This window comes from Microtus pennsylvanicus, chromosome 1 (genome assembly GCF_037038515.1).
Source record: "Microtus pennsylvanicus isolate mMicPen1 chromosome 1, mMicPen1.hap1, whole genome shotgun sequence".
NCBI lineage: Eukaryota > Metazoa > Chordata > Mammalia > Rodentia > Cricetidae > Microtus > Microtus pennsylvanicus.
This window is the reverse complement of record NC_134579.1, coordinates 186,033,291-186,059,922: the sequence shown is the minus strand read 5'-3', so window position 1 is coordinate 186,059,922 and position 26,632 is coordinate 186,033,291. Positions and strand designations below refer to the sequence as shown.

The 26,632-nt window shown below is 37.0% G+C and overlaps 1 protein-coding gene across 3 annotated transcripts in view; it reads right to left on the bottom strand.

Annotated features, from left to right (window-relative positions):
* Positions 1-26,632, bottom strand: part of Lama2 (laminin subunit alpha 2) — a 579,970-nt gene that overhangs the window by 234,800 nt on the left and 318,538 nt on the right. For all 3 annotated transcript variants that reach the window (XM_075946853.1, XM_075946864.1, XM_075946871.1), the window contains exons 13-14: positions 16,244-16,345; positions 14,684-14,895 (exon numbers count right to left, since the gene is read on the bottom strand). In XM_075946853.1, the coding sequence (XP_075802968.1) occupies positions 14,684-14,895; positions 16,244-16,345 (314 nt within the window). The remainder of the gene's footprint in view (positions 1-14,683; positions 14,896-16,243; positions 16,346-26,632) is intronic.

Genomic DNA, 26,632 nt, shown 5'->3' with positions numbered 1-26,632 from the left:
AACTGAGATGTGACAAACTATATGGGATGTAAGATGTCTTCAAAACCTCATGTGTTGAAATGCTTGGACTCCATTTGATGGTACTATTTTAAAAGGCCATGGAACCTCTGGATATTGGGCAAACTGGCAGAGGGCCATCCAGGTCAGCTTTGGTGGTTCATCTATGTTTCTGGTAAGGGACTTTCTGCTTCTCATTCTATGTCGATATCATAAGCCGTGTCCTAATTTTCTACCAGAAAGGAAGTAGAAATGATGTAATGAGAACAGGAGAATTCTGGGAAGGAGGAAGTTGATTCCTCCCACTCCTGCCCAGACCATAGAAGCAGCAGGATGTGAGCTGCCCCACTGAAAAAAGATACTGAGCCACATGGCTAACATAGATCAGAAAAACTGGGTTAATCAAGATGTGAGAGTTAGCCAGTGAGAGGCTACAGCTAATGGGCCAATCAGCTTTATAACTTATAGAGATCTCTGTGTGATTTTTCTCTGCTACTAAACAGCTGGGGGTACCGGGTGGGACAGAAACCCCAAAAACAAACCAGCCAGGCCTGTCCATGTTACAGGCAGGAAGTGCAATCAAGCAGCTTCTAAAGTAAGCAGTATATGACAAAGACAATTGGCTTCCTGAGCAATCACCCAAAGTCTCATTTGCAATGTTGAAGCAACCAACTTTGGCTAAGGCCTAGCATAACTGACAGACCATTTTTAGAGGCTTGAAAATTTTTAGAACTGTCTTATCCTGTCTTGGCAAGGTTTGGCATTATTTTGTGTGTGTCTCAGTGTTTATGTGTTCTGCTTATTTAGTCTGGACACCATATAATTTGTCAGTGGTCAAGGCATGGGCAGTTCCTTGCCTGAAGGCCTATTGTGGCAAAAAGAAAACAAACTCTGAGTGGAGTGTCCTTGGTGCTCAATGTTTTCTTGGGAATATATTGGTGCTGTCAGGAACCAATTGTGTCTCATGTCACCAAAACTGTAAGTTCTACAGATCCTTGAAGTGGTTGAAGATTACCTATATGGCCAAAATACAATCTCTATATAACTAAAGAGCCCAATTAATCTTACTATATGTATAACTTGAATAATTATTGACCTATAATACTAATACCTATATAACTTAGAGACTTTCTATTAGAATATTAAATAATATGTAAATAACTGTGCAGTAAATGAGGAAAATGACCTCAAAATGTAAACAATATATAAGTATCTTAATCAGAGGTAGGAATATATAATGTAATACAAAAATATATCCTAAAAATTGTTTCAATATACAAAACATTTTAAATAGAGGTAGAAACATGCATGTATACAATCTGACAAAATAACTTGGTATAGGTGTACAAATATAAACAGAAATAACAAATATAATTTGAACTTCTATCTATATACAAAAAACTATACCAAATATAAATTGTTCATAAATAATAGCTCACAAGTATTCACTCTATTATCTACTATTAGTAGTAGTAGTATGAAGAAGTTCACACTAAATTATTTATTATCTCAGTGGCAAACTCACAAAACAAACAGAAGTTCAAGCTCAGCTATATAACACATGTTAGTTGAGAATCCCATACACATGTATAATGCATTTTGATCAAATCCACTCCCATTCCCTTCTCTTCAATTCCTCTTTTATTTTCCCTACTACTTTCTTCTTCTTAAAAACCAAAACCAAAATCAAGACTATCAAAACTATCCTAAGTTCACTTAGTGCTGCCTTTACATGCACGAGTATAGATCCATCCACCAGAGTACGTATAGTTTCTAAGGGGCTCCATCTCTGAAGAAAACTGACTCTCTCGATCTCTATCTCTCTGTTTCTATCTCTATCATCTGTCTGTCTGTATGTATGTCTGAGCTACTCTCACATTTTAGAGGGAGCAGTTTTGTCATTTAGGTTATTCACAATACCACGCAACAGCCACCTTTATCTAGATCAGTAGTTCTCAACCTTTCTAACGCTGTGACCTTTCCTCATGTTGGGATGACCTGCAATCATAAGATTATTTTTGTTGCCACTTCATAACCATAATTTTTCTACTGTTATAAACAGTAATGTAAATATCTGATAAGCAGATGGTCCTGGGTGACCCCTGTGAAAGGGTAGTCCCACCCCCAAAAGGGTCACCACCCAAAGGTTGAAAACAGCTGCTGTAGATCCAAGACACTTTATCAGCCCTGAACTACACCTGTCCCGGTTGCCCAGTCAAGGTTCCCCTCTTGCTTCATTCTGTTCTCTCATACTTATTTATTTTAAAGAGTTCTTAATGGTAGACTCAGTAATGCGTGATTTTAGTGTCTGCTTTCTTTCATTTAGTATGTTTCTAAGGTCTAGCCTCACTGCTATACCTAGCAATGCATTTTTATATTGTTATGTAATGTTCACTGTATACCAAACTTTGTTTTCTACTCATTTGTTGACGAATATTCGAGTTTTTCTGCCGTTTGAATGCTATGAATATTTATAAACATGTATTTTCGTACCTGTTTTCCCTTTTCCATGGTTATAAACTTTGGAGAATGTCTAAGTCAGCCAAGTTTTCTTAACACAAAGGGCACACAACTAAAGATAGTGTTTACTTAGGCTGATACAAACATAAGTTATTCCTCGATAACATAAACCATACCATGTGCTATACATAGGTAGCAGGACTGTCTCAGTTTTTGTGCCACACACTTTTGATGAGTAAATGGATGGGTGAAGTAGATGGATAAATAGAGAGACATATTCAGGGTTAATTAAAATACACATAAGTTATTAAATTAATGAAAAACAGTTACAGTAGACATGAAATTATCACATCTTGTCACAACAAGCCCAATAAAATCTATCATCCACATATCAGAGAAATGAAACACAGTAAGTAAATATTAAATTGTGTGTTCTCTCTGACATAGAAAACAAATGGGAAAAGTGATAGGACTTAAAACCATAAGCCAGGAATGTCCTACATATATCATGGCATCCAACTGCCTAGAATTAATGTACTATCAAATAATAAGCCTATAATTCTGATCATTAAGAATCAAATGGTTTCACTGTTGATAAATTAGTTGATTACCATATAAAAGAGTCACAGCTTACTAACTAGCAGCTTGATTGATAAAGACAGATAAGTTTCAGGACTTTCATTATAAAAATTTCATTATCAAATGTAAAACCACAAAAAGGGACATTGTGGAAGAGTGATCGTCTGAGTACTTCAGGAAACAATTTAAAAATCGAGATACAAAACAGGAAATACTTTCAGTGAACTGCCAAGTCTCCTTTGTCTTTTGAACAGCAGATGTTCTTCTTAATCTGTGTAACCATTTTGAGCTGTGAGAAATTTCAGCACTAAAGCATCTTTCCCTGTAATATTCCACATTAGTATTCACTGAGCAATCCCAATGTTCATTAAGTTCTGCTGTTTGTTAAATGGGATTTTAATGCGTTTAACAGTTTTAAGTGTTACCCATGAAGAAGGCACTATTTTTTTCCCCCTTCAATACGGTCATTTGCTTTCCTTGATACCATGCTGCATTCATTTAAATACAAAGTATTGGCAGCAACAAAGTACTGAATGCAGAAATGCATAAACTCTCAAAGGTTTGTTGAAAGGTCAAATGCTTTAACTGAGTCTCCTTCCTGTGACTTGAAAATACAGATAAGGTGATGGATGGAGAGAAGAGACATAACTACCAGAGTTACTATGGAAAATACTAGAGTCACGTCAGGCACTGTCCCGTTCATTTATTTCTGTTTGGTTTCATTTTTCAAAAAAGCTGGCTACGTCATGATACACTAAAACCACCAAAGCAAAATGACGCATTTTGAAACAACAAAACCCCTGTGCTCTTAAAATTCAGTTAAATAACCCACCTTTTTCTTTACACATTTTTCTTAATCAAAGACTTTCGTTTTATTCAAACTTAAAAAAATGTAATGTGGGGTTAATCACCACAGAAAGATTTGTATTGCTTGTAAAATATTTTATTCTGTTTTACATTTGTTAAAACCTATGGGATTGATTTAGCATCCTTTCTTAACTGGGTCTGGCAGTGTAGTTTTTGGATCCCAGCACTTGGAAGGCTGAGAGGCAGGAATAAAGCAAGTTCAAGGCCTGTTGCAGCTGCAGAAGGAATGCAAAAGCAGCCAGGACAACGCAACAAGACTATGATTCAGAATAAAGAATTAGAAGAGAGCAGGAGCTACAGCTCAGTGGTGCAAGGCCAGACTCACAGGGGAGGCCAGGTTCAGTTCCCAGCACAAGTCCCTAGCCCCTGCCATGTGGATTACTAAGACAGTCTCCTTAGTGATAACCCATCATTTCTACCTCAGTGCTAATGAGGTGAGAGAATGACTTAGTGATCTGGGTGATATCTGAAGAGTTCCTGGGGAAGAAAAATTCCTTTATTTCAAGCATGTATGTGTGTGTTTAGGGCATGTGTTTGTATGTGGTATGTATGTGGTGTGTGTGTATGTTAGTGTGTGTGGTATGAGTGCATGGTGTGTATGGTGTATATATATATGTGTGTGTGTGTGTGTGTGTGTGTGTATGTATGTATGTGTAGGGGATATGTGTGTGTTATATGAAGATGTGCCTGTTTGTGGGGTATGTGTGTGTATTTGGTATGTGGTACTTGTGTATATGTATGTAGAGTGTGTGTGATGTATCTGTATGTAGTGTGTGTGTGTGATGTATGTGCATGCAGTATGTGTGTGGTGTATATGTGTATATATGTGTGGGGAGTATGTGTGTGTTATATGTGAGTGTGTATGTTTGTGGGCTATGTGTATGTATGGGGTATGTAAAATGTGTGTGTGTGTGTGCGAGCGATGTATGCGTATGTCGTCTGTGTGTGCTATATGCACACATGTGAGCATGTGTGAGGCTTGGGGTTAATGCTAGGTATCGTTCAATTCCATTTATCCCCACCTCATTTCACTTCAATTTCAATTCAATTTTTCCCCACCTCATTTTTTAAAGCATGATTTCTCAATCACTAAATCTGTAGTTCATCAATTTTGCTAGGCTTGTTGTCCAGTATGCTAAGGTTCTCGCCTGTCTCTGCTTCCTGGGAGCTGAGGTTATCCAAACTAATTAAACGACAGAGAGAGAACACAAAAATAAATAAGATCAGAAATGAAAAGGGGGACATAACCACAGACACAGAGGAAATTCAGAGAATCATTAGATCTTACTACAAAAGCCTGTATAACACAAAATTGGAAAATATAAAAGAAATGGACACTTTTTTAGATAAATACCATATACCAAAGTTAAACCAGGACCAGATGAACAATCTAAACAGACCTGTTAGTCGTGAAGAATTAGAAGAGGTTATCAAAAACCTCCCTACCAATAAAAGCCCAGGACCAGATGGTTTCAATGCGGAATTCTACCAGAACTTCCAAGAAGAGCTAATACCTATTCTCCTTAATGTATTCCACAATATTGAAACAGAAGGGTCATTACCAAACTCCTTTTATGAAGCTACAGTTACTCTGATACCAAAACCACACAAAGACTCAACCAGGAAAGAGAATTACAGGCCAATCTCACTCATGAACATTGACGCAAAAATCCTCAACAAAATACTGGCAAACCGAATCCAAGAACACATTAGAAAAATTATCCATTATGATCAAATAGACTTCATCCCAGAGATGCAGGGCTGGTTCAACATACGAAAATCTATCAATGTAATCCACCATATAAATAAACTGAAAGAAAAAATCATATGATCATTTCATTAGATGCTGAAAAAGCATTCGACAAAATTCAACACCCCTTTATGATAAAGGTCTTGGAGAGAATAGGGATACAAGGATCCTACCTAAATATAATAAAAGCTATTTACAGCAAGCCAACAGCTAACATTAAATTGAACGGAGAAAAACTCAAAGCCATCCCACTAAAATCAGGAACACGACAAGGATGTCCACTCTTTCCATACCTCTTCAATATAGTGCTTGAAGTTCTAGCAATAGCAATAAGACAACATAAGGAGATCAAGGGGATTTGTATTGGAAAGGAAGAAGTTAAGCTTTCGTTATTTGCAGATGATATGATAGTATACATAAGTGACCCCAAAAATTCCACCAAAGAACTCCTACAGCTGATAAACACCTTTAGCAATGTGGCAGGATACAAGATCAACTCCAAAAAATCAGTTGCCTTCCTTTACACTAAGGATAAGGAAGCAGAGAGGGAAATCAGAGAAGCATCACCTTTCACGATAGCCACAAATAGCATAAAATATCTTGGGGTAACCCTGACCAAGGAAGTGAAAGACCTTTTCAACAAGAACTATAAGTCTTTGAAGAAAGAAATTGAAGAAGACACCAGAAAATGGAAGGACCTCCCTTGCTCTTGGATTGGGAGGATCAACATAGTAAAAATGGCAATTCTACCAAAAGCAATCTATAGATTCAATGCAATCCCCATCAAAATACCATCAAAATTCTTCACAGATCTGGAGAAGACAATAATCAACTTTATATGGAAGAACAAAAAACCCAGGATAGCCAGAACAATCTTATACAATAAAGGATTGTCTGGAGGCATTACCATCCCTGACTTCAAACTCTATTACAGAGCTACAGTATTGAAAACAGCCTGGTATTGGCATAAAAACAGAGAAGTCGACCAATGGAATCGAATAGAAGACCCTGACTTTAACCCACAAACCTATGAGCACCTGATTTTCGATAAAGGAGCTAAAAGTATACAATGGAAAAAAGACAGCATTTTCAACAAATTGTGCTGGCAAAACTGGATGTCAATCTGTAAAAGAATGAAAATAGATCCATATCTATCACCATGCACAAAACTCAAGTCCAAATGGATTAAAGACCTCAATATCAGTCCGAACACACTGAACCTGATAGAAGAGGAAGTGGGAAGTACTCTACAGCACATGGGCACAGGAGACCACTTCCTACGTATAACCCCAGCAGCACAGACACTAAGGGCATCATTGAATAAATGGGACCTCCTGAGGCTGAGAAGCTTCTGTAAAGCAAAGGACACTGTCACTAAGACAAAAAGGCAACCCACTTACTGGGAGAATATTTTCACCAACCCCGCAACTGACAAAGGTCTGATCTCCAAAATATATAAAGAAATCAAGAAACTAGACCGTAAAAGGCTAATCAATCCAATTATAAAATGGGGCACTGAGCTGAACAGAGAATTCTCAACAGAAGAACTTCAAATGGCCAAAAGACACTTAAGGTCATGCTCAACTTCCCTAGCGATCAGGGAAATGCAAATCAAGACAACTTTAAGATACCATCTTACACCTGTCAGAATGGCTAAAATAAAAAACACCAATGATAGCCTTTGCTGGAGAGGTTGTGGAGAAAGGGGTACACTCACCCATTGCTGGTGGGAATGCAAACTTGTGCAACCACTCTGGAAAGCAGTGTTTCGGTTTCTCAGGAAATTCGGAATCAACCTACCCCTGGATCCAGCAATACCACTCTTGGGAATATACCCAAGAGAGGCCCTATCATACAACAAAAGTATATGCTCAACTATGTTCATGGCAGCATTGTTTGTAATAGCCAGAACCTGGAAACAACCTAGATGCCCTTCAACGGAAGAATGGATGAAGAAAGTATGGAATATATACACATTAGAGTATTACTCAGCAGTAAAAAACAAGGACTTCTTGAATTTTGCATACAAATGGATGGAAATAGAAAACACTATCCTGAGTGAGGTAAGCCAGACCCAAAAAGAGGAACATGGGATGTACTCACTCATATTTGGTTTCTAGCCATAAATAAAGGACATTGAGCTTATAATGCATGTTCCTAGAGAAGCTAAATAAGAAGGTGAACCCAAATACAAACACATAGGCATCCTCATGAATATTAACCTTTATCAGGCGATGAAAGGAGACAGAGACAGAGGAGCACGGGACAGAAATCTCAAGGTCCAAATCAGGAGCAGAAGGAGACAGAGCACGAGCAAGGAACTCAGGACCGCAAGGGGTGCACCCACACACTGAGACAATGGGGATGTTCTATCGGGAACTCACCAAGGCCAGCTGGCCTGGGTCTGAAAAAGCATGGGATAAATCCGGACTAGCTGAACATAGAGGACAATGAGGAATACTGAGAACTCAAGAACAATCGCAGTGGGTTTTTGATCCTACTGCACGTACTGGCTTTGGGGGAGCCTAGGCAGTTTGGATGCTCCCCTTATGAGACCTGGATAGAGGTGGGCAGTCCTTGGGCTTCCCACAGGTCAGGGAACCCTGATTGTTCTTCGAGCAGATGAGGGAGGGTGACTTGATCGGGGGAGGGGGAGGGAAATGGGAGGCGGTTGTGGGGAGGAGACAGAAATCCTTAATAAATAAATAAATTTAAAAAAAAATAAAAAAAGTGAGAGTTGACAGAGACCCACATTGGAGCACCGGACAGAAATCTCAAGGTCCAAATCAGGAGCAGAAGGAGAGAGAGCACGAGCAAGGAACTCAGGACTGCAAGGGGTGCACCCACACACTGAGAAAATGGGGATGTTCTATTGGGAACTCACCAAGGCCAGCTGGCCTGGGTCTGAAAAAGCCTGGGATAAAACCGGACTCGCTTAACATAGCGGACAATGAGGATTACTGAGAACTCAAGAACAATGGCAATGGGTTTCTGATCCTACTGCACGTACTGGCTTTGTGGGAGCCTAGGCAGTTTGGATGCTCACCTTACTAGACCTGGATGGAGGTGGGTGGTCCTTGGACTTCCCACAGGGCAGGTAACCCTGATTGCTCTTTGGGCTGACGAGGGAGGGGGAGTTGATTGGAGGAGGGGGAGGGAAATGGGAGGCGGTGGCGGGGAAGAGACAGAAATCTTTAATAAATAAATAAATTTATTAAAAAAAGTGAGAGTTGCCCTTTCTGGCAGTTTGCATGGGAGCTGGATACCTAAACTCTAGTACTCATGTGTTTTTGTAAAGCAGTGCGCTTACTAAGTAAGCCACCTCCTCGGTCCTTCTCCAAACATTTTGATCCATGTCAAGTAGGGAAAATAAATGTGAGGATATGATGTCACTACAGGCATTTCTAAAACATAAAATGCTAGTACAATATTAAACCTCTATTTCCTTGGTCATCCATGTGCATGAAGTATTTACTCTTACTAGATTATCCTTTATATGATTATAAATACATGCAACTTACTTTCATTCTGGATTATGCTTTCTTTGAGTTCATTGTCGCACATTGCATTCCAACATATACTGGTAAATCACATGTTCTATAGTCATTTTTCCCTAACCTAGTCTTCAGTCTTGAAATTCAGATATTGTTTTGCCAGATTACATGGCAGAGAACTGAGATTTAGACAATATACATGCAAGACACTCAGTATGTGTTTGCAGACTAATGAGTCCAATGTAGATGAACCTGAAGGAATTCTTAAAGACTATAGGAAGAAATGCCTGTGGGCTTAAACCCTGACTCTATCTCTCACCAACAGAAAGTGAAAAGTAAATTATTTAAGTCCTTTTAAGTACTAGATCTTTGTTAGCATATTTTTTAAAAATATGATCACCTGAGTGGCTTGTTTGAAATATAGATAGAAAGTCTGTATTCCTCAACTCCATGTATTTTATTAGCAATGATGGTTTTGTTTGTGTGATTTTTTTCTAGATAATTAATAGTATAAATTCTGTCAAACACTATTAAATATAAAACTCCTAAACTCATGAGAAAATTCACATAAAAATAGCTTAACCCCTTTTTATTGATTTTTATTGAGCTCTACATTTTTCTCTGCTCCCCTCCTTACCTCTCCCCTCCCCTTCAACCCTCCCTCAAGGCCCCCAAGATCAGGAGATCTTGTCTTTTTTATACTTCCCATGTAGATTAGATCTATGTATGTCTCTCTTAGTGTCCTCATTGCTGTCTAAATTCTCTGGGATTTTGATTTGTAGGTTGGTTTTCATTGCTTTATGTTTAAAAACCACTTATGAGTGAGTACATGTGATAATTGTCTTTCTGGGTCTGCGTTACCTCACTCAAGATGATGTTTTCTAGCTCCATCCATTTTCCTGCAAAATTCAAGATATTGTTATTTTTTACTGCTGTGTAGTACTCCCTTGTGTAAATGTACCACATTTTCCTTATCTATTCTTTGGTCGAGGGGCATTTAGGTTGTTTCCAGGTTCTGGCTATGACAAACAATCCTTCTATCAACATAGTTGAGCACATGTCCTTGTGGCACGATTGAGCATCCTTTGGATATATACCCAAAAGTGGTATTTCTGGGTCTTGAGGAAGGTTGTTTCCTAATTTTCTGAGAAATCACCCCACTGACATCCAAAGGGGCTGTACCAGCTTGTATTCCTACCAGCAATGCAGGCATGTTCCCTTTACCCCACAACTTCTCCAGTATAAGTTGTCATAAGTGTTTTTTGATCTTGGCCAGGTATAAGATGGAATCTCAGAGTTGTTTTGATTTGCATTTCTCTGACGACTAAGGATGTTGAACATTTTCTTAAGTGTCTTTCAGCCAAAATCTCAGAGTAACTCTAACCAAACAAGTGGAAGACAAAAACTTTAAATCTTTGAAGAAGGAATTTGAAGAAGACACCAGAAAGTGGAAAGATCTCCCATGCTCTTGGGTAAGTAGAATTAACATAGTAAAAATGGCAATATTACCAAAAGCAATCTACAGATTCAATCAATGCCCATCAAAATCCCAGCAAAATTCTTCACAGACCTTGAAGCAACGGTACTCAACTCCATATGGAAAAGCAAAAAAACCCAGGATAGCTTAAACAGTCCTGTACAATAAAAGGACTTCTGGAGGCGTCATAATCCCTGACTTCAAACTCTACTACAGAGCTGCAGGACTGAAAACAGCTTGGTATGACATAAGAACAGACAGGAAGACCAATGGAACTGAATCAAAGACCCGGATATTAATCCACACACCTTTGAACACCTGATTTTTGACAAAGAAGAAAAAAATATCAAATGGAAAAAAAAGAAAGCATGTTTAACAAATGGTGCTGGCATAACTGGATATCAACATGTAGAAGAATGAAAATAGACACATATCTATCACTATGCACAAAACTCAAGTCCAAGTGGATCAAAGACTCAACATATAGCAAGCCACACTGAACCTTATAGAAGAGAAAGTGGGAAGTACACTTGAACTCATTGGCACAGGGAACCACTTCCTAAATATAACCCCAGCCAACACAGACACTGAGAGAAACAATTAATAAATGGGATCTCCTGAAATTGAAAAGCTTCTGTAAAGCAAAGGACATGGTCAGCAAAACAAAATAACAACCTACAAAATGGTAAAAGATCTTTACTAACCCCACATCAGACAGAGGTCTGATCCTCAAAATATACAAAGAACTCAAGAAACTGGTCATCAAAAGAACAAATAATCCAATAAAAAATATGGAGTACAGACCTAAACAGAGAAATCTCAACAGAAAAATCTAAACAATATTATAATGAAATTAATAGGCATTTAAAAATGTTTTTAAAAGTTCTATATTTGTTTGCATATAATGAATGCATATGAAGTCTATCTTGAGAAAGTCACAATAGCCTTGATTCTGTCCTGGCAAGAACTCTACATTCTGGTAGCTGACCCAGGCCTGTAAGAGGATTTCCAAATGTCTACCCTTTTTCAGTAACTAGAAGATCAAAACAGACAGGGTGCTGACCCCATGTGATGTCAGAATTCCAGGTTGTTTATCTTCTGGTTGCTGAATAAACTCTAGGAAGTCTCACACTGGCAGTTTAATGTTCCTTTTCCAGAAAGATGGTCATTACTTTGGTTCACATTACGTTGATAAACCACTTCATCTGCTCTCAGGAGTCAAGAAAATTTGATACACCCAAAGAAGTAGAATTTGGCGAACTCTAACAACATCTATCATAGGACCAAAAAGAAGACAATTTGTGAAGAGTTCTGTGTCCTATAGGTACTTAGGAAATATTTTGCTTAAGTTAATGGTCAAGGATATTACTAAAGCCAAGATTCAAAGAATTTATTATATACATATATAATATGGAAGTAGCTTGATTTGTCTTACATTTTTCTTTATTTATGGGTGTATGGATGTACATATAAATATATGTGTGAATGAGTATACATGTATGATCAAAAGCTGATATTAGATGTCTTCCTGGGCATATAGACACTTCATATACTGAGCCAAGGTCTCTCAATTAAACCTCCATGTCATCAATTTTGCTAGTCTCGCTTGTTTTAAGGACCATTCCAGCTCTACCTCTTAAGGAAACTCATCCAGTCCACCTGGCACTTATGTGGATGTTAGGTATCCAAACTGTGGTCCTGATAGCTTTTGTTCCACACCCTTTACCTACTGTTCCGTGCCCTTATGTTAGCTTCTTTAAAAAAGTGATGCATAGTTATGTTTTTCTCCTCATTATACTAAATACAATCATAAATAGGATATCAATTGGCTATACTAAGTGAGTCTTTTGAAATTCTGGATAAGCATGGCAGAAAGCACTCTCACCATTGTGGAAATAGCAGAGTATAACATACTCTAGACGTCTCCAAGCCTAAATGATGTTTAGAGACAGTATAACCACATGGAATGAGAAGACAAGTCAGATGTAAATACTTCATATTTGTGAGGTGATTTTCTGTTAGAAAAAAATGTTTCAGCAATTCTCTAATTCCATTCCCAAAGTGACCTTTTGAAGTTGGCGAGGCAATTGTCTTCCTTATTTCAGAAATGAAGTGACTGAGGTACGAAGAGGTCAAAGCCATATTCATGTTTACAACTATTAAATAGCTGTGTTGGAAACGGAAGTCAAAATCCTTGACCTACAGCTCAGTTTTCTATCCAATTCCACCTAACCGTGCAACTGGGAAAATCTAAGCCCATTTTGCTGAGATAACTACCCTTCAGTGAGTCTAAATATGAAGTGCTATTGTGATGCTCCAATTTCCTTGTGCTTGCACACAGGCAGTCTACCACCTCAGGAGCCTACTGTGCAAGACAAGTCAAAATCAATTCAAGCAATGTTTTACAAATAAGACTCAATTTACTAGTTGATCAGAGATAAACAAAATATCGCAAGCTAGCTGATTCAGGATTCATGGTGACTTTCGGCTCTCCTACAATAGGTTTGAGCTTATATCTGACATTGGCCCCACTTCTTGGTCCACAATGTTTCATTAATAGGGTTGGCAAAGAGCAGTCACCCTCTTGGAGAGCTTCTAAGTCAGCTCACATAGTCACACTTCATGACCACGTTCATAAGTTCAGAGAAAATGCCAGTCGGATTTAAATGAAACCAATGACTTTAAGATGGGTAGACTTTGAAACTGGCTGGCATAAATCAGGAGGGTGTCTTCGAATTAAGTAGCCCGAGAAGCAATGCGACAAAAATAAATAAGCCCTCCAGCTACTCTTTGTCAATTTGGTTGTCATTCACTTTCAAAGCTGGAGGACTCATTTCATTATACTGTTTAAACATCATGACAATCTCTATTTACTAAACGGGAGACAAAAAAACATAATTAATTCCTAAGTGCTGCATCTCGCCTTTATAGCACTTTAACCCAGCTTCTAGCAGAATTGCCTATGCAAAAGAGGCATATTGTTTGGCAACGGTTTTGTTTATGAACCTGCAGCTCCCTCCTTTGGGAAATGGTAATGATGATTGTACTTTGCTGAAATATTACAAGCCAAAGACAAACTCGGCAGCACAAGCAAATAACAGGGTTACAGTCTACAACTGAAGAATCTGGGGCAGGATATTGCTCTGAATAAAGTCATACCAGTTGTCACTGTGGCATCAAACCTGATCTTCTAGCTTAGTCTCCTTGAGAATCAATATGCAATAATATCTTGTGCTAATATCTGGATTTTTAAAAAAGGAGGAAAAGCATATTCCAATATATCTGAAATAATAATTTTATCAGACAAAATGTCACTGTTTCTAAAATAATACACTTAGGAGCTTCTCATTAGACTTCTATGATCAAATTTGGCTCAAGTCAGGGTTTTCTCTTTATCCATAATATATGGAGAAAAAGAAGGAACTAGCCTTTGAATATATCCACATTAAAGCAGTTTATCATTTTAACTACATTTGGTTAAAATGGGATGCAAAATATGCTATTATGGGCATATTATACTTAAACATCAAGATGCCACAAATACCAATCACTTGCCAAGATCAACAGAGCTTATTTGACCTCCAAAATCTCCCACTCTTTCCTTTAAACCATGTGTTTATAATAGTGCCACAGTGTTGTATAAAGGGGTGTCTAATTATGTAAATGAATAAGCCTGTATTTCTTATTACAATCTAGATGCCAGTTAATTGATGAACAGAAGAAAATATTTTATAAACCAGTTTTTAAATATGAGTAGCTTGTAATCTTCTATCTTCAGTATTTCACCATCTGAACTGCCATAAACGAAACTGTCTTTTTGTTTCTCAATAGAAAGTCATTATCACATGCTCTATCAAAACTGCAGAGGATTCAGCAGTGTTAAAAGTCCAATATTTAAATTTTAAAGGTTTCATGTGATTACCTTCCAGAAACCAAAACCTATGCTTATCTTTAACTTAAAGGCACAAAACTAGACCGTTTCAAATGTACTTTTCTGGCACACTTTTGTTTGCCCCAGATACACATGTGAACACTGCGAGATGGAATTCTAGATCTTACCTGAAGATGGCATCCATCCCTAAATTGTATGTGATTTGCATGAGGATGCTCTCCAAGTTTGCAAGCACAGTCATAAAATCTTTTCTACTGACTGGTAAGTTTGTTCCATGTATGGTAAAGGAGTCTTCTTTGAGTGGTAACTCCTCGGTGTGTTCTTCAGTTGGATCTAAATACACCTCCTTAAAGGCTGTGCTGATTCTCAAGTTATTTCCCTAAAGCAGGGTGCGGGGAGGGGGTAAAGAAAGGATGTATAGGTAAAATTGCATGAAAGATACGAAATTTCTAAAGGTTATCTGAATTTGGATTCTCTACTCCAGTTCTTCCTCAGGAGGGTTTTAACTTAAGGTTGCCCTCCCCATGATTTAGCATTTTTCTGGTGTACATGAATCAAAGACAAAGAAAGGTAAAGACCAACCTTCATCTCATATACTACAAAGTCTACCACTGTGAGTTTTGCATGAACTTGCCTTCTCCATTAACTAAAATAATAGGTATCACATATATATGCTGTTGCGAACAATTTGATTTCATCCAAGCATGAAAATATCATGTGTTTATGGCAGAGATAAGAACTGCAGTGTATCAGGCAAGGACATTTCATTAATATATAAGCTAAAATATTTCTGACTTCCATATAAGGAAAGATCTGCACACTGATGTTCAAAATAGGAAAAGACCGTCATAAGAATCATTGCAGTTTACTTAGGACATTCAAGTCATCCTTCTTATTTAACGTTCTAATGGTACATCATCTTTCAACCTTCATGCTTAAGAGAGCTCCTTTTATCTTCAAGGAATCCCAAGATACACATGCAGTTTTATGTTTATGTGAAGTCTAAACCACTTCATTTGATTCTGGAGGAAATTCATTCTGCATGAGTAATCTTGTCATTCTGCCACTGACCCCTAAGCAAGGAAGACTTGGGGCAGTAACAGAGCCTACAGCACAGTCAGCATCTTCTGTTTGGAACCACTAACACATATACAGGTGTGCACCTAGGGGTATGTATGGAAATACTGGAGGAGTATCCCTCATGGCAGTACGAGAAAGTAAGACAGGGCTCTAAGAATATTACTGCACCCATCATTTGGAATTATACATAGCCTTCCAGTTCCCAGAGGCAGTTTCTCTTGCATATTTTCTTCCTAAAGTAAGATCTTCAAGTCAAGAGTTACCAACAGCTCAACAAATTACTTTGCCCCCTTCCCTTTGAATATGTAAACAAAACAGAAAACCAAAAATCTATAATATAATGAATTACATAAATTAGTATTGACCTAAACACATGCATTTTGAAACCTTATAAGTGCAGAAATATGGTCATATTTTAAATTTAAGTTTCAAAATGTGTCTAAGTGGTTTACTTTGTCATCAGAACCCATTCTGGATTTTCTTGGCATGTATCAGATTGAAATGTGGGCATGGCAGAAAACTGCTGAGGTGTATTGTCTTTCATAGTATGTAAATCAGCATCTGTCAATCAATTAAAAGCAGTGTGAGTGGCCTCAGGTGACAGGGCGATATCATGTGGTTGCACAGTGACATGTTTATTATCTCACCTCTAAGATAGTCATCAGCTGAACAACTTTTTCTGCATCCTCTTCTGCTTCTTCGAGGTCATATGAGATGGTAAATGTCAATTGTCCTCCTACAGCTGGGAGCTGGAAGAGAAGAGACACATAATCATTTCAGCATAGAAGGTGGTTTATCGAATCGTCTTTTATGTACTATTTTAAAACCCTTTTATTGTTCTAGAGGGCAATATTTGGAAGAAGCAGCAATCGCCAGAGTGCAGACTAGAGACAACAGACATTTCTGTAGGAGTAACCTTTATATGAACCTTGGCCCATCAAGAGCTAACTCGAGATAAATATAAATTCATGGGTTATTTTCCCAGGAATGTAGGCTTGATAGAATAGGATTGGTTCTATGAAATCAAACACAGATTTCCCTGTCATCTTCTCAGTCCATAGCTGATCCCAAACAGAAGGATCAGTGCCAAACTAGACAGTTTCTATCCATCTCTGCAGTTACTGTCGTTCTGTAGCTCTGAATACAACCAGCAAAGACATCCTTCCGTTTGAAAGGCACTTTGCATAGACCATGAGCTAAGCTGAGAAACATTATTAGTCAAAACAAAAATAAAGGTTAGCTGCAAAATTTACATGTAAATTCAATCAGGACTACCTGAGAAGGTCTACTTTTGCCCATGTAATCAAGTAAGCTTGTATGGATAAATGTTATTACCCCTTCCTCATTAAGCAAACTTCATTTCTTCTAACATATGCTTGATGCTTGAATTTTTCTGACATTGACGTTAACCTTGTAGAATATATTTTTCTTGTAGAACACAAGATCGTTTTATAGGACAGGAATCAAAACTAGATCTGTGAGTGACATATTCAATGTAAATGTGGCAGGCCCTTAAACATTCTATCCTGGCACTGTAAACAAAGGCATCACTAGAACAAGGCTGATGATTTGTATTCTGCTGTTCACTTTGTACTGACAAGCGAAGCCCCAGCATCCCTGACCTGGGCTCTCTGTGTGTCCTTTCCTGGCAGACCTTGACCAGAAGGTACTTCCCAGGAAGGCAAAGGATGGAGGAGGAAGAGCCTGGATCCCTTCGAGTTGTCCCACAGGGGCCACGCAGAGCTTGCTATGGCTCATTAAACAGGATTTTACATTGCAGCTCAGCATTGGCTTAGAAGAGCTCATTACATGATGCTCTGGAGGGACTGAAATTTAGAAAACATTTATGCCCCTGCTCCTCTGAGTAATGTGCTACTCTAATGTCTTTTCATATATAAAATAATACTTATCTGCCTGGACAATAGCATTTGGCATTATTATAAGTAATGGGGGATGAATCTATATACCACGGTTTTGGCTCCCAACATTTCACGTAGCCTGCTTGTTCAAATCAGCAAGACATCAGTAAGAGGCTAAAAAGGCTGCAACTGATATTTATTCATATCTCAAAGAAAATGGAATTATTTAGTGTTTTCTAAATTAATAAAGATATACAGGAGGTAGCCATTTGAGATCCCAGTTTGGAACATAGGTATAGTGTGAGCTAATGGGAATTAGGACTTTAGCACTGGAATGTAGGGATGATACACTGAACCCAGAGTTGCATACTAAATATTCAATATACCCAAATTTTATGTCCTTGCCTGAATCTTTCTAGGAGTGAAGCTTGATCATTTTTTTCAAGTTCCATAACTGAATCAAGGAAAATGCTGCATTTTAATACAGTAACCTAGTACAATATTGTTTTTACATTATTACACATTTTTTATATTAGAATGGTCATGCTAGTAATTTCCTGATAGAATCTTTGTAGTTTTCTGTTAGCGCAAATACTTGCCTGGTTAACATTTCAACAGCCAAAAGACCAAGGAAAACCATTTTTAATCATTTTTAAGTGTAGTAAAAAAATCTTTTAAAAAAATCATGAGTACTAGAACTGAAGGATTCTAGAAAGGTGACAGTTGTCCCTTTCTGGAATCCCCAAACCCAACCATTAGCATTCACTGAATAGCTCAAGAAGACATAATATTTGTGGAAAAATGTGTGCTATATGTAATTAATTTTCCATAATTTTGAGCTTTCTAAAACCCATTTATAAATTTCATCTTTGGGACTTTAAGTTAATTTAGGGGAAAACATTCATTTTCATCATTTTATTAAGCCTTGCATAAGTCAATAGAACATCTAATTTACTCCTATGATTTATTAACTCCCTTGAAATCATTATATTGGCTAGAGAAAATGGGGCTTTCCACAGGGAGGAGTAAGACACCTTCAGTTCACTTGGATATGAATATTGTAATTACTTGGTGCATTATACTGTCCCTATAAGATGTGAATGTTGTATGCCTTTTCAATTCTAGGGAAAAAAGTAAATTTCTTGAGAATAGGTCATTCTGTGAGATTTCCTATTGACTTAGCTTTTTACTATTTTTTCTTGGTTATTTATTCAGAAAATTTTTCCATGGGGAGATTCAGCGACCAAGTGGAGAAAGAATTTCCTATTGGAGGGCAAAACACCGTTCTATTTCAGGATGTAGTTCAGGATTAAATCCTATGTGCTCCAGGCCTCATTTTCACACCACTAAGAAAATAATAGCTCTTTCCCATGAGCATTTGCTTTAATTCTACCTTGGTTGGAAAGAAACAGCTTGTTTGTAAGTAACATTGTTGCTTCATGCAATATGGGACTCTTGTCTAGCATAATAACATGGTTAAATGGGGCAGGAAAACTTTCCACTCATGAGAGGAAAATCGCTGGATGTAATTGGCTTTACCAACAAAGTATTGGGTACAGCGTTGTGCTTATGTGTGTTCTACTAAGTTTAAAGGAATGTGAACTGAGGAAGTGTGGGGTGCGGCACCCTACGAGGACATTGCACACCCGGAGAGCAAATTCTTCTCTGGGAACAAGCAGGGGATATTTGGCTTTCTGATGTCAGATGATCATCACTGTTATCCCAGTAAATGGAGTGTAAAACCTAATATTTGCTTCTGCTTACCAGAGCAAATATTTCAAGAAGAATATACTAAAAATGAAATGAGCAAAAGGTTTTGTAATAATGAGCCAGATAAATTAAACATAGCTGTAAGTTTCCATTTAGTACCACAGACAGTATAAGGGTTTCATCTTTCTACATTCTCAAGACTTAGAGACTAAAATTCTGAAAAGTTATTCCTTCCTCCTAGACAAGTATTTACAATGTATGTATTCAGTATGTTCATGGAGTTGCAAGGTCCCAATGTGGTCTTTCACACATTTATGATTCTGAAGTAGACACACTGCTTTTTCAGAGATTGTAATGTATTAGAACAAAATCAGGCAGTATTATGTTATAGAAGACGTAGAAAATAACAGAAAAAACTTAATAACATGTGCCCTTTTAGCATATAGGAAATTGACTAGGAACTGAGGTTGCCAAAAAGAGATAATACAGTCGAGAAATATTGGTTTAGGAGGCAAGAGACCTCATAGTATAGAGTTTCTGTAAGAAGCAGGCTGGATGCTTTGTAGCATTCATGCCATGGCTGTGCCAAGGGCATTTCCAGGCATTGTTATGCATCGTGGAGCTTTAAGCTAGGTAAGAGTGATGATTAGCTTCCCCTTCTGGTTGCCTACATAGCATCTTTCTAAAACTATGAATGCTAGCCAGAGGGCATGGTCCAAGTCAGTACCAACTTGATTTCTTCATGGTTTATGATTCAAGCTATTGTATCTTTAGCAAAAGAGTCTTACCATCGAGTTCAGGGTGATAACTAAGAGAAATGGCAATATCCTGTAGCGATTAGGGGTATTTAGGACCCCACTGGCCATCAACTCAAAAAGATGTCCCCATCCTGGAGGTTTTATTTCCAACCTACAATGTCTGGTAGGAAAAATGTTCCCCTGTCATATGGTAACTCCATTTAAATTCTTTTATGTATGTGCACTTATATTTTTTAGGACATGTGTATAGTTCTAAAAGGCCTCACAAAGCTAGAAATAGATCTACCACATGGTCCATCTATACTACTTTTGGGCATCTACCCAAAGCACTTATGTCCTACTATAGAGATGCTGGCTCCTACATGCTCATTGCTGCTCTGCACAATATCTCCCAAATAGCTATCTAACACTCTGTAAACATTATTCTGCTCTTATGAAAAATAAAATCTTAAAACTGGTAGGTGGATGCATGAAACCGGAAATGATCACTCTGAGTGAAGTAACCCAGGCATAAGAAAACAAATATCATCTCTTTTCTCCCTTATGTGGCTGTTAGCTTCGAGCCTTCAGATGAGTGTTATTGATTTGGAATACCCATAACGGTTATAAAAATAGGAAGAGACTGTGGGGAGTAAAGTGGGCTTTCAAGGGAGGGGAGATAGAATGGAGTGATATAAAGGGGGGATTAATGCAACAGGAAGAGCTAATGAGATGTGGTAGAGGAGGAGGAGCAGGTAGGGATAATTGACATTAAGGACCTTTTAAAGTGTAAAAAATTTCATAAAACATACACATACATAAAAAGAAGTGCTGAGCTGGGTGTGATGGTGCACACCTTTAATCCCAACACTTGAGAGACAGAGGCAGGTTCATCTCTGTCAGTTCAAGGCCAGCCTAGTTTACAAAGTGAGTTCCAGGACAGGCTCCAAAGCTACAGAGAAACCCTGTCTTGAAAAACAAAACAAAACAAGAAAAAAAAAATGCTGAATATCCTTAAGCTTTTTCCGGCTATTTTCATTTTGTCTTTTGAGAGCTTTGTATTTAGTTCTTTGCTCCCATTTTTAATTGAGATGCCCTTTTTCATTATCTTGGTGTTTTTAGTTCTCTGTATATTATAAATACTAACCATCTATCAGGTGCCTGACTAATCGCTTTCTGATTGTATTTAAGACCATTTAATAAGGTGGGTCCATACCTGGATCCATTATCTGGGCTAAGAACATGAGACTGGATAGGTCATGGGCCATATGGTAGAATCCACTAAAATTACAGACATAGGGTTAAAGCAAGTCCTATTGACCTATCTCTATACTGATAGGTTAGTGCAACTCCCAAACCTCATCAGAGAAGGCTCTCCCCATTCCCAGTAGATGGTAGCTAACACTGAGACCCACAGCTCATCAAAACATAGAGAAAGAAACTATAGAATATTCAACCCCAAATGGGGCATCTATATCATATTCCATTTTAGTGTACAGCAAACAGGTTAGTTTTTCTTTTCCTTATATATAGACCCAATTGAGGTCTCTTGAAAATAACAATGACCTACAAACATATTACTTGTACACTGCATAGTAGATGAACAATAGATTGAAAGACAAAAAGCATCCTGTATAGTAAAGTTAATACTTGCTCTTCTAGTCAAGTTCCCTGATTTAGAGAACTATTGCTATTTTGTGACACACACTGATACTGAACAAGTAGAATCTCAACAAATGCAAGCATAGCAGCCAAATTCACAAAGCTGTTCTGTGGCTCAGACTCAAAACAAGGTCTTTGCAACAGCTGTTCACTTTCCATCTACTTAAGTTTGGATGAAACATTCCACTGACAATCTTGCTATGAGCTAGATTAATTATATGCAAAAATCCTGTACAAAATACGTGTAGCACATAATTAAACATCTATCTAATCAAATAAACCACAAAATATAGTTTTATATATACATATTTAGGTTTTTTTCTGTCTAGGGCTTAAATTGTTTTCAAGAACTTTGCCAAGAATATTATAACTGTGTGCTCATGACACACACAACATTGACTCTGGTTCAAACAACAAGGCTCATTTTAATACAAGTTCCATTAAGTTAAAATAAATAGGCTTACTGTAACATGAATTGCAAATGAGTAATAACAAGATACACAATCCTTTAAAAATGTTATGGAAAGGAGAGAGAGAGAGAGAGAGAGAGAGAGAGAGAGAGAGAGAGAGAGAGAGAGAGAGAGAGAGAGAGAAGCATTGCTATTCTCTTTTAATAGAGAATTTTAATCTCTCACTGTCTAGGGAATTTCGTCTCTTAAGGATATTTATTACCTTTGATAAGTTGTGGCTACCATCAAGCTATCCCTTACTTTATTACCAGAGACAAACAAGAGTGAAGAAAAAGTTTTTCTCTCTCCTGTTGTTTGCACCTTTGGTGACCTTGAGCAAAGTCTATCATGTTTGTTCAGTTAATTTTGGTTTACAATATTCAGGTGAAGGATGTTTAGAAAGATCAGTTAGTACATCTATCTATCATCTATCTATCTATCTATCTATCTATCTATCTATCTATCTATCTATCTATCTATCATCTATCTATCTAAATATTTTTGCAAAAGCAGAAGTGAGACTACTAGACACAGTATTTTGCTTGGATTCTAAATGTTACTGATCTGCTACTATCTTATTTCCTCTTCTCTCTCATTTATGAATGCTGCTGGTGATTCTTTATTGGGGCAGTAGAAGTTGGTTGTGAATTTCAGAAGATAAAAATCTTAGAGGTTCAGAGGGTACTAAGTCATACTCAAGAGAAGAATCAACAGGCCAATAAAAGACATCTAAGTATCTTCTTCCAGAATAAATGGAAGAACTTGTGTCAGTGTTCTAATATGTCTATTAATATGAGCATCTTATATAAATCACAGAAATATGAAGCTCATTCCTGAATCTTTAACATCCTAGTTTGGGAATCAGACTCTGCCTTTATGTGATGTGTAATTCTTGGGGAAGTTTTTTATGCTTCCAGAGGTTGTTAAATGACCTGAATTGTTCATTTTTTAAAAGCTCATTTTAATAGTAAAATGAGAGCATACACACGTAGTCCTTCACTTGGCACAGTGTACATTGTAAATGAAAGTTTTTAGCCATATCATTGGACTAAGTATCATCTTCCAAATTAAAATTCTACAAAGAGCCCTCAATTAAGCCCTAATGGCAGAAATATTTATTTCATGATTCTAAATACTTTCTTAAAAAGAAAAAAAAGTTCTCAGGATTTCTGGGAGATCATAGTGATGGAGGACTCAGCTCTTACACATGTCTTAATGTTTCCCTGTGGTGCTGTGCTAAAGCATTTCACAGACAGTAGACCCTGCATAAATATCTGCTGAATTTTAATAGCATTCATAACCATCTATCATTTCAAAGTATTATATATGGAGAGAACATAAAGAACAAAATAAAGTGGGGCTATCCTAGAGATAGTTTTCAGTTGTTTTTTTAAAACATGTCTCTATTGGTTTCTCTATTCTTTTAAGTCCTAAAAGCAAATCTAAGCAAATATATCCACGTTAGCATTTCAGTGACGTAAGCTTACTTATGCCCACTGTACTGCTGACTGGCAAACCATGAATGCATTAGTCTTAAAAGAAGGAACCTTTACCATTTAGGAAGTTTGATTGGCAGTTAAAGGAGGGGGAATCAATATTTAAGTCATTTAGACATTCACACATATAAACCAACTTTATGGTCTTCTGTTTTGGCATTTTCTATGTGGTAGGATAATAATGTAAATCTCAGCACCCAATACATACTTTATAAGTTATAAATATATCTGCAGTATGTTATGATCTGTGGATAAGCCATATAATCCTTGAATTAAAAGGACAGCAAATACACAGGCTTAAGGAAGCAAAGGTGCACCTGCCCTCATAGCTAGTCAGACCACATCCGGCACCCTGTGATCAGTTCCTGACACCACCATTTAAGAGGGTAGTTGACAAATTAGAGTTCATCCAAAGAGGTGTGACCGGGATGCTGATGGCTCCAAGAGCTGAACAGGGGTTTAGAAAGGTAACACAAGGACTTAACCTTAAAAAGAGAAGACTTTAAAGGCTGTTTTTTTTTTTGGAACATTTGAAGGTTTATCATCTGTGATGGAAAGGGAAATTGTGATTTATTTTGTGAATATAGAACCTGTATCAGAAAATGTCAGGGGAGGGGTATGTTTTAAAAACCTGCATAAACATTGAACATCTAGAATTGTCTGAAATGTAGTAGTGTGTGAATGCACTGTATCTCTGAAGGTGCAGGAACAGAGGTCTATCTGTCTGGGTTGGAGAAAGACTCCCACACCATCTGAATGGTAGGTCTAGAACTGATATCTTGGTATGATATGCAATTCCATCCTTATAGCTCTGCAGCTAAGGTATTAATATTAGATTGCTTAAATATTAGAGGGTGATCATTTGCAAATTCTAATGTAAAGCACCAGAATATTAATTACGTTTAGACACAACTGTTCTATAATTTTAGAGTTAAGCAATATGCAGGGAAGAGGGACATATACATAGACATAAGTAAAATAGATAAAAATGTAATGATATGTTCCCTCTCTAAATGTATTCCATATATTTACTCTGTGACTTTGGGAAAGTTGATGTAACTCAAAGTAAAAAGAAGAAATGTTTGTACCTAAAGGATGAGAACACTGACCTTCAAGTTTAGGTTTCTTTCTGAAGCAAGGAATATATGACAGGAACATGTGTAAAATATTTTCTTTATGTTACGTATGAGATAAAGAATTTATTTAAACATTGTCTCCTTTGCTTTTTTTTTGTAGTTGGAATTCAATTTAAGAGTACGTGAATTTAAAGTACATAAAACAAAAATGTTTTTTTTTTAGCATTAAAACATACGGTTTCTATTGGCAAGAGATTGCTAAGGCATCATTTTTCATCTATTCAATTGATAAAGGCTAAAATTTTAATAATATGCACTATTAGTGAGTTTGGAGGAGACAAATACATTGGGTAAAGAATGTATAGAAACAAGATCAGCTGAGAGTAAATGTTATGGGGGAAAAGGTTTAAAAATACCCTGATGTCCATCAGTATGGATTTCTCATAAATACAAAAATGATGCTGATGAACACGATGAATGATGTGTGCTTGACAAAGTGACACTATTGAACTTGCTATTTGGCAAAACGTTACTCAGTTTATCCTCAAAACAGTATATACATGGCCTTGTGAGACAGAAATATTATTGCTGACATATTTTCATTTCAACCACTGAGAATTGTTTGGAATGACACCACTACCCATTCAAGCATACAACCAGGATTTGAACACTCACAGACTAGCATAAGAATCACTGGCAAATATTTATGCCAACTATCAAGTGAATATGAATTTATTTATCCTACTGAAGTAAATCAATCCTCCCAAGAATATCATTGATATTTTTCAAATTATATTAAGTAAAAATAAACTATAACATTATAATAAAATGTATATGGCATTTGATAAATTATTGGGATGGAGTTTTATATATATAATGTTTTAAAATATATGAAATTAAAAAGAGAAATATAAATATTAAACTAACCCCCAAATAGATTATTGTTATTATTATAATATTATTTATTCTTTACTTAATTTTATCAGATGAAATAACTCTCCCTAACAAATTTAAGAAAAAGAAATTGGCATTTTTATCTAGAATATGTAAATAAAGCCAAATATTCGTGAATCTTCAGTAAAAGGATGTCATTATTTTCTAATCAAACTGTAGCTGCCTTGTAGAAAGAGTATTTTCAAAATACATTCAGAAATTCAGAATGAGTATGCATGTATGTATGTATGGCTGGCATAGATAAGATGAGAGAAGGCTTCCCTGAAAATTGTAGAGTTTACATAGCTAGTATTTAAAATAGAAATGATTTGTTTCTGAACACATACACACACACACACACACACACACACACACACACACACACCCAAAATATAGACTATGAACTCAAGCTTGGTGGTAGTAGCATAAACCTTTAGCCCAGCACTTCAGAGGCTGAGGTAGGGAGATCTCTATGAGTTTGGGGCCAGCCTGGTCTACAGAATGAGTTCCAGAATAGCTATGGCTCTACAGAGAAAGCCTGTCTCAAAAAAAAAAACAAGAAAAAAATAAAATATTAAAGTAAAAAGAGCAGCTATCATGCCTTAGTTTGAGTTTTTCTCAGAGCAATATGTGTGTATATATATATATATATACATATACATATATATGTATATTTATTTATTTATTACTGCCATGTGCTTTAGAATCATCTTTCATGTATAAATTTTAACAGTTTTCCTATTTGCTTTGAGATTTGTTTAGTATATTTGAGAAGTACATATATGCATATTTAAAAAAAACTACCTTTCTTAATATTTGAAAATTTTACCCAAGCATGAAAATGAAAATTTGGTGCATATCCAGGCATATTTCCACTCATATCCACCCACTCATGACTTTTTCCTCTCATTCTTTTCTTGTGCTTTTTTTTTAACCTACTGCCTCTACTTAGTACCACCAATAAATGTGTGGGTGTAGGGCCATGGGTAGACAACCAGGTACCCCTGAGGAAAACTGACTTTTTTATCCCATAGCTCCTTTAGAACTCCCAATAGCTCACTGATTCCCAATAGCTCCTCTCAAAGGGGTAGGACTTCATAACTCTTCCCCTTCC